Below are 10,909 nucleotides of genomic sequence, written 5' to 3'. Positions count from 1 at the left end.
TCTCTGTCTCTCTCCATCTCTATCACCCCCTTCCCTCTTGATTTCTGGTTGTCTCTATCTGATAAATAAATAAATATAATTTTTAAAAAAAGGAATGGTGGGCTGGAGAGACAGCACAATGGTTAAGCTAAGAGCCTTTCAAGGCTGAGGCACCAAAGGTCCCAGATTCAGTCCCCCGCACCACCATATGCCAGAGCTGAGCAGTGCTCTGGTAAGGTAAATAAGTTAAAAATACATCAATAAAATAAAGAAATAAACAACAACAAAAAGGAATGGCGAGGGACTGGGTAACGGTGTGCCTGGTTGAGCATACAAGTTAGAATGTGCATTGACCCAGGCTCAAGTCCTCGGTCCCCACCTGCAGGAGGAAAATATTCACTATCAGTGAGGCAGTGTTGCAGGTCTCACTCCTTCTCTCTTTCCTCTTCCTCTCTCATTTAAAAAAAATTTTTTTATATTTATTTATTTTCCTTTTTGTTGTTCTTGTTGTTTATTTATTGTTGTTGTAGTTATTATTGCTGTTATTTATGTCATTGTTAGATGGGACAGAGAGAAACGGAGAGAGGAGGGGAAGACAGTGAGGGGGAGAGAAAGACAGACACCTGCAGACCTGCTTCACCACTTGTGAAGCGACTCCCCTGCAGGTGGGGAGCCGGGGGCTGAACCGGGATCCTTGAGCCGGTCGGTCCTTGCACTTTGAGCCATCTGCGCTTAACCCGCTGCACTACCACCCAACTCCCTTCCCTCTCATTTTCTCTCTGTCCTATCAAAGAAAGGAAGGAGGTTCAGGAGGTAGGGTAGTGGATAAAAACACTGGACTCTCAAACATGAGGTCCTGGGTTCAATCCCCGGCAGCACATGTACCAGAGTGATATCTGGTTCTTTCTCTTCTCCTATCTTCCTCATGAATAAATACATAAAATATTTTTTTTAAAAAAAAGAAAGGAAGGAAAGGAAGGAGGGAAGAAAGAGAGAGAGAGAAAGAAGGGGATGGAAAGAAAAAGAACAAGTTGGGGGTCTGGCGGAGGCGAAGTGAAGCTGGCTGACTGACAGAGTCCAGAACAGGCCAGGACCGACTGCAAAGCGAAAATCCTACACCAAACTGAAGCTATTAATTCTTTTGTTTCCAATTACATTGATAATTTGAGGACTCATTGGCTATATTGAAAATACACGAATGAGGACAATTTTAAAAAGAGACCTCCCCCCAGGGGAAGTGCATAATGACAGCAATTATGGCAGTGAGTGTAACAACACTAAAAATGGCCTAGGAGCAGAAACCGCTACACGCAGAGGCTTTTAGGGAAAAAGCTATTTGTCACCACTACGGCTTTTCTGTTAGCTGGACTCAGACCAAAAGCCAGTACTGTGGGTGGCTTATCGTGTAAGTAGCAGACTGTAGTTTCCACCTAATTATAAAGAGACCCTGTTGTTTACCCTCACCTACAGATTCCCCCCCCCTGCTTCCCTTACAGGTATCTATGATATATAGAGAGAAGCTGTGTAGTTGAATGGCTAGTGTAAGAGTTCATGGGTAGAAGTTAGTGAACTTTCATATAGGTAAAAGCTAGTGAACTGTCTGTCATATATACAAAGGTTAGCCTGCTGAGAGCCCCATTGTGTGCACTTACTTTACGGCAGAAGATTTTGTTAGGTAGACAGTTTACTAGGTATTAGAAAAGTGTTACTTGGTTAGACTCATCCAAGAATGAGTTCAGAAGAAAAACTATTAGATTGAGCTCCGGAAAAGATAACCTAGCACAGACAGCCAAAACGAACCTAGCACAGACAGCCAAAACGAAGAGAGTAATGTTTGAAGTCATTTCAGCCACACCAAGGCCACACAGATGGTCAAAACCTAGGAGGAGGCCGGGCTGTCTCAGACCAAGGGAACTTTCAAGGAGAACATGCCTCTAATGATAATGATAATAATGTCTGGAGTTGTTTTTTTGATGTTAATAAAAAATAGCCTTGCATGATGTCAACCGTATCCAGGTGAAAAGTGTTTAAATAATAAAACTGGGCAGACATAGGGCAGAGGTGCCTCTCTCCTGCACTTGAAGCAGCTGACGGTGTCTCTCACTTCATTCATCTGCGGACTCCCCTTTCCTTCAGAAGGTACCCTAAAAACTGTGGCCTGGGCCCGCCCCCTGCAGGGGTGGGGCGGTAGTACAGCAGTTTAAGTGGCGGGAACCCCGGTGTTCCGGGCACCATGGTTTCCGGTATTGACGACACAAGACACACACAGGGTGCAAACACGAGGTTGCTTTTAGATGGCACTGGGATGTTAAAAGAAAACGCACACATATTAAGTGTTTTACTAAACTCAGCTTAAGAGTAACTCTCTGGGGAGTCGGGCGGTAGCGCAGCGGGTTAAACACACGTGGCGCAAAGCTCAAGGACCGGCGTAAGGATCCCGGTTCAAGCCCCCGGCTCCCCACCTGCAGGGGAGTCGCTTCACAGGCGGTGAAGCAGGTCTGCAGGTGTCTGTCTTTCTCTCCCCCTCTCTGTCTTCCCCTCCTCTCTCCATTTCTCTCTGTCCTATCCAACAACGACGACATCAATGACAAAGATAATAAGAACAACAAAAACAAGGGCAACAAAAGGGAAAAAAAATCCTTAAAAAAAAAAAAAAAGAGTAGCTCTCTGGGGGGGCCAGGCGGTAACATAGCAGCTTAAGCACACACAGCTCGAAGGGCAAGGACTGGCATAAGGATCTCAGTTTGAGCCCCCTGGCCTCCACCTGTAGGGAAGTCGCTTCACAGGCGGTGAAGTAGGTCTGCAGGTCTCTCTCTCTCTCTCTTTTTTTTAATACCAGAGCACTGTTCAGCTCTGGTTTATGATGGTACAGGGCATTGAACCTGGAGCTTTGGAGCCTCAGACATGAGAGACTTTTTGCATAACCATTATGCTATCTACCCTCCGCCCTTTTTAATTTTTTAGTATTTATTTATTCCCTTTTGTTGCCTTTGTAGTTATTATTGTTGTTGTTATCGATGTCGTCGTTGTTGGATAGGACAGAGAGAAATGGAGAGAGGAGGGGAAGACAGAGAGGGGGAGAGAAAGACAGACACCTGCAGACCTGCTTCACCGCCTGTGAAGTGACTCTCCTGCAGGTGGGGAGCCGGGGGCTCCAACCAGGATCCTTACACGGGTCCTTGGCTTTGCATCACGTGTGCTTAATCTGCTGGGCTACGGCCTGACTCCCAGGTGTTTCTCTTTCTAACCCCCTCTCTTGTCTTCCCCTCCTCTCTCCATTTCTCTCTGTCCTATCCAACAACGACGATCAATAACAACAATAACTACAACAACAATAAAAAACAAGGGTAACAAAAAGGGAAAATAAATATTTGTTTAAAAAGAAAAAGAACAAGAACAAGTTGACAGCTAAAAAATGACTTCGAATGTTGAGGAGAAGTACGGGGGCGGGGGGTGCAGTCCAAGACTGCTCACCTGGCAGGGCAGGTACATCACCACGTTTACCACCCAGGTTTGAGACCCACCCATCCCACCTGGAGAGTGCCACCCTATTGGGAGAATCTCTTGTACAAAGATTTCTCTCCTTCTCTCGATGTCTCTCTGTCTCTGCCTCGATATCCAAGTCAACAAGCTGATCCCGAGGGACGGAGCCATGCAGGCACAAGACCTTGGCTCTGCTGGGGAGTGTGAGAGGGGTGAGAAGGAAAAGGCCTTCGCAGGAGCTGAGCAGGGAAGTCCTTGCGGGCAGGAGTATGGAAAGCAGCGCAGGGCTGGGCGAAGCCAGGCTATTTCCAGCGCTTTGATGCCAGCAGAGCCCCGAGCCAGAGCTGCTTCAGCAGCTGTCAGCTTCTCTTCAGGAGCCGAGCAGTTGTGAAGGGTGACTCATGACATCTGGAAGGCCACATGGAACTCAGCAGTCACGCTGGCTGGGACTCAGTGAACGGGAGTTGCTGGTGACAACTATCTAGTGTCACTGTCCCATGAGACGCTTTAAGGATGAGGTCACACAAGAAGTGGCAGGCTTGTGCCTAGTGCTGGTGCACATTATTATTGTTGTTGTTGTTGTTATCCCAAGTCAACCATGACTTAACGCTCTTCTTGGCTTGCACGTTGGAATTTTGTGTACAAATTATCATTATTATTATTTATTTTCTTTTTTGGTTGCCCTTGTTGTTTTTAATCATTGTTGTGGTTATTATTATTGTTGTTACTGATGTTGTTGTTGCCAGATAGGACAGAAAGAAATGGAGAAAGGAGGGGAAGACAGAGAGGGGGAGAGAAAGATAGGCACCTGCAGACCTGCTTCACCGCTTGGGGAGCCGGGGGCTCGAACTGAGATCCTTATGCCAGTCCTAGAGTTTCGCGCCATGTGTGCTTAATCTGCTGCGCTATAGCCCGACCTCCACAATTTTTTCCTTTTTTTATATTTATTTATTTATTTTCCCTTTTGTTGCCCTTGTTTTTTTTTTATTGTTGTAGTTATTGTTGTTGTCATTGTTGGATAGGACAGAGAGAAATGGACAGAGGGGGGAGAGAAAGATAAAACACCTGTAGGCCTGCTTCACCGCCTGTGAAGTGACTTCCCTGCAGGTGGGGAGCCAGGGGCTCGAACCAGGATCCTTACGCCGGCCCTTGCACTTGACGCCAGTGCACTTAACCTGCTGCGCTACTGCCTGCCTCCGATATTATTTTTTAAAATATTTTTTTAAATATTTATTTATTTATTCCCTTTTGTTGCCCTTGTTTTATTGTTGTTGTTATTGATGTCACCACTTGTGAAGTGACTCCCTGGCAGGTGGGGAGGCGGGGGCTGAAACTGGGATCCTTACGCCAGTCCTTGCACTTTGTGCCACCTGCACTTAACCCGCTGTGCAAATTATTTTTAGTGTTGTTTTTTTTTTATTTTCCCTTTTGGTGCCCTTGTTTTTCATTGTTGTTGTTGTTTTGATATTGTTGTTAGATAGGACAGAGAGAAATGGAGAGAGGAGGGGAAGACAGAGAGGAGGAGAGAAAGACAGACACCTGCAGAACTGCTTCACCGCTTGTGAAGCGAATCCCCTGCAGGTGGAGAGCTGGGGCTTAAACTAAGATCCTTAAGCCGATCCTTGTGCTTTGCGCCATGTGCGCTTAACCCGCTGCGCTACTGTAGCCTGCCCCTCTCTTCATATCTTTTTATAGAGAGAGGAGAAGGGGGGAAAATGTTCATTGGAGGTTGGGGAGATAGCATTATGGTTATGCAAAGAGATTCTCATGCTTGAGGTTCCTATGTCCCAGGTTCAGACCCCAGTACCACCAGAAGCCAGAGCTGACTCTGCTGCTTTCATGCCCACGGTGACTCCGCAGAGTTCCATGTGGCCTTCCGAACAGATGTCCTGAGTCACCCTTCACAACCACTTGCCTCCTGAATAGAGGCTGACAGCTGCTAGGACAGTCTTATCTCAGCCCCCGCCACCATCCAAGTGTTGGAAATAGACTGCTTTCCAGAGAATCAAGGGATTCTCTGCTTTGATTAGACACAATCACTAACCTGCTGCCACCCCTTCCTCTCTCAGGTGTGGAAACTGAGGCCCAGAGAGTGATGTGATTTGCTTAAAGTCATGCAACTCGTGGCAGATCCAGGCCTTGAAGCCAGGTGTCCTGGCGCTCAAGACATCCCACTGCCCGAGGAATGGAACAGGTAATGTCGATCATGATGGCAGTGGTGGTGGTGGTGTGGGTTGGGTGTGTGTATGTGTGTGTGTGGGGGAGTGTCTGTGGGTCTGTCCCTGCAGTGCCAAGCTGCCTTAGCTTCTGACAAGAGAACCAGAGAGAATGTCAGCTAACAGTTCTGTCACTGGCTCAGGGGTGAAGTCAAAACTGGATACTTGAGGCAGGGGGAGGTTTGGAATGGAGCCCTTGGGTATCCAAGACAGAAGCCAAAATCCCATGTTCCTGTGGTGTATGCTGTCACCTTCTGTGGGTGGCCCTGTCTCTAGCTATCTAGGAACGTGTCTGCCCTCAAGCAGCCTGGTGCTGAGTCACCTTCCGACGTCACGCTATCTCTCTAGTGCCATTCGTAACGTTCACGACATGGGGGGAGATCAGTGGTCACTTGCTGGGATAAATGACGAAGGGGGAGGTTTCGGGGAAAAGCAAGTGAGGAAGAATAGATATGGGAAGGGGGCACAGATGGGAACATAGCTGCTTGAGCATATTACCATGCACAAGTACCCACATCCAAGCCCCTGGCCCCAACCTGCAAGAAGGAAGCTTCACAAGCAGTAAGCAGTGCTGCAGGTCTCTCTCTCTCTCTCTCTCTCTTTCTTTCTGCATAACCGTTATGCTATTTACCCCTGCCCTCTGTCTCCCTATCTACCTCTTTCACTTCAGTTTCTCTCTGTCTCTATCCAGTTAATCATTTAATTTTTAAAAGAAAATTGATGGGGGCCAGGCAGTGGGGCGCCTCGTTAAGTGCACACACTACAGTGCACAAGGACCCGGGTTCAAGCCCCTGGCCCCCACCTGCAGGGGGAAAGCTTCATAAGTAGTGAAGCAGGGCTGCAAGTGTCTCTCAGTTTCTCTACATCCCTCTCTATCTCCCCTTCCCCTTTCAATGTCTCTCTGTCCCTACCCAATAATAAATAAATAAAATTTAAAAAAAGAAAATTTATTAATCAATTAAAAAAAAAGAAATGGGTAGTCTGGGAGGTGGTACAGTGAATAAAGCATTGGACTCTCAAGCATGAGGTCCTGAGTTCGATCCCCGGCAGCACATGTACCAGAGTGATGTCTGGTTCTTTCTCTCTCTCCTATCTTTCTCATTAATAAATAAGTAAAATCTTTAAAAAAAAAGATATGGGTGCCAGGCAGTGACACAGCAGGTTAAGCACACATGGTGCAAAGTGCATGGACCGGCATAAGGATCCTGGTTCGAGTCCCCGACTCCCCATCTACAGGGGAGTCACTTCATGAGTGGTGAAGCAGGTCTGCAGGTGTCTGTCTTTTTCTCCCCCTTTCAGTCTTCCCCTCTTCTCTCCATTTCTCTCTGTCTTATCCAACAACAATGACATCAGTAACTACAACAATAAAACAACCAAGGTCAATAAAAGGGAAAATAAATAAATATTAAAAAAAGAAAAGAAATGAGTGTGGTCCGGGAGGTGGCGCAGTGGATAAAGCATTGGATTCTCAATCATGAGGTCCTGAGTTCGATCCCCGGCAGCACATGTACCAGAGTGATGTCTGGTTCTTTCTCTCACTCCTATCTTTCTCATGAATAAATAAATAAATAAATAAATAAATTCTTTTAAAAAAATGAAATCCGTCCTAGTGGGGAAGAAAAGAGACTTTCCTTTCCCTGCTCTGACTTGTGGTTTAGACCAAGCAGTGTCCTTTTTTTTTTTTTTTTTTTTTTATCTCTGGATATATGTTTAATCTACTGCCACACTGGGTGAACACAGACTGAATATAAAATTATAATTCAGAAGGTCATTTTCCCTCAGAGTTGCTGTGACATTTCACACAGATTCTAATACACATTCCCACTCCCTCCCAAAGCAGTGTCCTTAAGCAAGCCTCGATCAAGCAAAAACTATGCAGAAGAGAGTGAGTTGATAGCTGCTGATGGCTGTGAAATATGCATCGAACTCTCTAAGGAGTTGGGCTCAGAGACCTTTCCCGTATAAAGCAGCATTGACATCTTGAGCACCTGCTATGAGCCGGGCACGATTCTGGGCACTTGGGGTACGTCCAGTGAAACGAAACCAACAGCTGTCATCATCTTTGTGCAGGGACTCCACCAGGAGAGGTGGTCAGAAGAAGCTAGCCCTTCCTTTGAGAAAAACAACAGGAGGGGGGCTAGGCAGTATGCAGCGGGTTAAGCGCAGGTGGCGCAAAGCGCAAATACCAGCATAAGGATCCCAGTTTGAGCCCCTGGCTCCCCACCTGCAGAGGAGTCACTTCACAGGCAGTGAAGCAGGTCTACAGGTGTCTGTCTTTCTCTCCCCCTCTCTGTCTTCCCCTCCTCTCTCCATTTCTCTCTGTCCTATCCAACAACAACGACAGCAATAATAACAGCAGCAACTATAAGCAACAAGGGCAACAAAAGGGAAAAAAATAGCCTCCAGGAGTAGTGGATTTGCAGTGCAGGCACCGAGCCCCAGCAATAACCCTGAGGCAAAAAAAAAAAAAAAAAAAGCAACAGGAGAGAAATGGGAAAGAGAGAGAGGGAGGGAGCCTGGCTAAATTAAAATGCTATTAATTAAAGCCAAAGCCTAAATGAAGTAGATTTGCTAGAAGAATCTTTGCTTGGTGCTTCAAAGAAAGAGAGAGCTGCTTCTAGGCAGGAAGAAGAAAAAGAATGAAATGATGTTGCCTGAGGGTTTGCCTGGGTCTGTGGCTCACGGGACCCAGAAATGGAGGAGGGAGAGTGAAGGGATTGGTAAACAGAGCCAGGGGGGTGGGGGGGGGTGGGGGGTGGAGGGAGGGCTCTGGGCCATACAGGTGAAGCCTTGGGACTTGCAGTGTCTGAGAGGTTGTCACTTGAAGTGGGTCGGCAGACTCTGAGAGACCAGGTCATGCTGTCGCAGATTGTTTTACTGGGGGTTGAGGGGGTGAAAAGAGGGGAGAAGTCAGCATCCTTGATCCAGATTAGTCAAGCAGGGGTGAGCGACCATCTGGGCAGGAAGCAGGGGTGTGGCCACTGAACTGAGATGCAAGGAATCATTTCTGACTTCTGGGAGGAGAGTGAGCTCAGTACAGGGACTCTGACCCAGCAGGACATGCCTCAGAGCCAGGCTAGGACAGAAGGACTTGGTCACTGGAGCCTAGCTGTAAGCTGGACCTTCAGTCAAACCTGAACTAATGGCAGAGGCCCTGAACTCTTGAACCCTTGAGTCTCTCTGAGTGAAACACAGAACTCAGGACTTGTGTGCAAAGGGCCCCTGGTTCAATCTCTGGCACCACCGACTACCACGGCTGAGCAGTGTTCTGTAAGAACCGAATCTGTCTCATTGATGAGGACCAGGCAACCAGGTCTTCAAGGAAATGAGGTGACTGGGTCCACCCCCCACCTCCACCGTACCACCTCCTTTTCCCATTGAGAGAAATCAAGATGGAAGAGAGAGAGAGAAAGAGAGAAAGAGAGACACCTGCAGACCTGCTGCACTGCCTGTGAAGGGACTCCCCTGCAGGTGGGGAGCGGGGGGGCTCGAACCGGGACCCTTAGGCCAGTCTTTGCGCTTTGCACCACGTGCGCTTAACCCACTGCGCTACCACCCGACTCCCTAATTAAATGTTTTTTAAAAAACGAAAGATTTTCTCCTTGCATGAGGACCAAAGGCTTGAACACAGGTCCTTGTGGTCAATGGCTTTCTGTGAACAGAAACTCAGACTCAGATTTGTAGAGGCCCCACCCAGCATTCTGTTTTCTGCTTCCCCATAGATAAAATTTACTTCCCAACCCACAGGACACGGATTGAATTCTTATCCCAAGTTTACTCACTTTTTCTCTCTACCTGACATTGATTGAGCAAATAGATTAGTTAAGAAAGACAGTTAAATAAGCAGTGAGGCCGGAGACTCTCCTTGAACTTTCTGGAAAGGTGGCTGAAATTGGAGCTTCCTGGGCCCACTTGCTTTGAGCCATTTCCTGAATTGAAATTGCATTCCATTTGCCTAACATCATGGTCTTTGACTAAAACAAGATTCTGGAAGCTCTGAACCATCTAGGCAGAGAACGTGTGTCTGTGAATAAAACCAAAATGAACAAATCTATAAAAAGTAGGATAATAGGAGCGACGAAGACAACATGATTCATGCTGCAAATCAAAGAAGAAAAATAAACAAGAGAGTGTTCGCTTTGCCGGTAAAACATGCTGGCAATGATAATGACCTAATGTAACAGAATAAAAAGACTTAACCATCCCCATTAAAAAATGGAGACCCAGGGCGGTAGCGCAGCGGGTTAAGCTCACGTGGCGCAAAGCACAAGGACCGGCGGAAGGATCCCTGTTCGAGCCCCTGGCTCCCCACTTGCAGGGGAGTCTCTTCACAGGTGGTGAAGCAGGTCTGCAGGTGTCTGTCGTTCTCTGCCCCTCTCTGTCTTTCCCTCCTCTCTCCATTTCTCTCTGTCCTTTCCAACAACGATGGCATCAATAATAACAATAATAATATCTACAACAACAATGAAAAACAACAAAAGGGAAAAATAAATAAATATTTAAAAAAGAGAGAGGAAAAAAAATGGAGACCCTGGGTAGGATAGTGGCGCACCCAACTGAGTCCGCATGTTACCATGTGCTAGGATCTGGGTTCAAGCCCCAAATCCTCCACCTGCAGGAGATAACATTCACAAGCACTGAAATAGTGCTGCAGGTCTCTCTCTCCATCTCTCTCTCTCTCCATCTCTCTCTCACTCTCTCAATTATAGAGAGTGGTTCTCCCAGAGAAAGTGTTAATAAGAAGGGAAGGTGTCCTGATCTGCTCTATCACATAAGTAATTTAAGACCTTGTAGGCACTGGGAAGTGCTACACCAGGTGGAACACCTGTGTTACCATTTGCAAAGACTCAGGTTCAAACCCCTGGTCCCTACCTGGAGGGGGGAAGCTTTACCAACGGTGAAGCAATGCTTTAGATGTTCCTCTTTCTCTCTCCCTCTCTGTGAACCCCCCTCAATGTCTCTCTGTTCTAGCAAATAAAAATAATAAATCAGGAGGGCCAGGCAGTGGCTGGGCAGTAGCGCACTGGGTTAAGCACACATAGTGTTAAGCTCCAGGATCCCAGTTCAAGCCCCCAGCTCCCTACCTGTAGGGGCGGGGGTCGCTTCGCAAGCAGTGAAGCAGGTCTGCAGGTGTCTGTCTTTCTCTCCCCCTCTCTATCTTCTCCTCTCTCAATTTCTGTCTGTCCTATCCAACAACAAGGACATCAATAACAACAACAATAATAACTACA

At 47.1% G+C, this 10,909-nt stretch overlaps 1 protein-coding gene across 7 annotated transcripts in view; it reads left to right on the top strand.

The window, feature by feature from the left end:
• The window catches only part of TNRC6A (trinucleotide repeat containing adaptor 6A), a 189,724-nt gene that overhangs the window by 35,667 nt on the left and 143,148 nt on the right, over window positions 1-10,909 (top strand). For all 7 annotated transcript variants that reach the window (XM_060172764.1, XM_060172771.1, XM_060172772.1 and 4 more), the window contains exon 2: window positions 5,532-5,656. In XM_060172764.1, the coding sequence (XP_060028747.1) occupies window positions 5,577-5,656 (80 nt within the window). In that variant the 5' untranslated portion in view covers window positions 5,532-5,576. The remainder of the gene's footprint in view (window positions 1-5,531; window positions 5,657-10,909) is intronic.

This window comes from Erinaceus europaeus, chromosome 15 (genome assembly GCF_950295315.1).
Source record: "Erinaceus europaeus chromosome 15, mEriEur2.1, whole genome shotgun sequence".
NCBI lineage: Eukaryota > Metazoa > Chordata > Mammalia > Eulipotyphla > Erinaceidae > Erinaceus > Erinaceus europaeus.
This window is presented reverse-complemented; position numbering and strand designations above follow the sequence as displayed.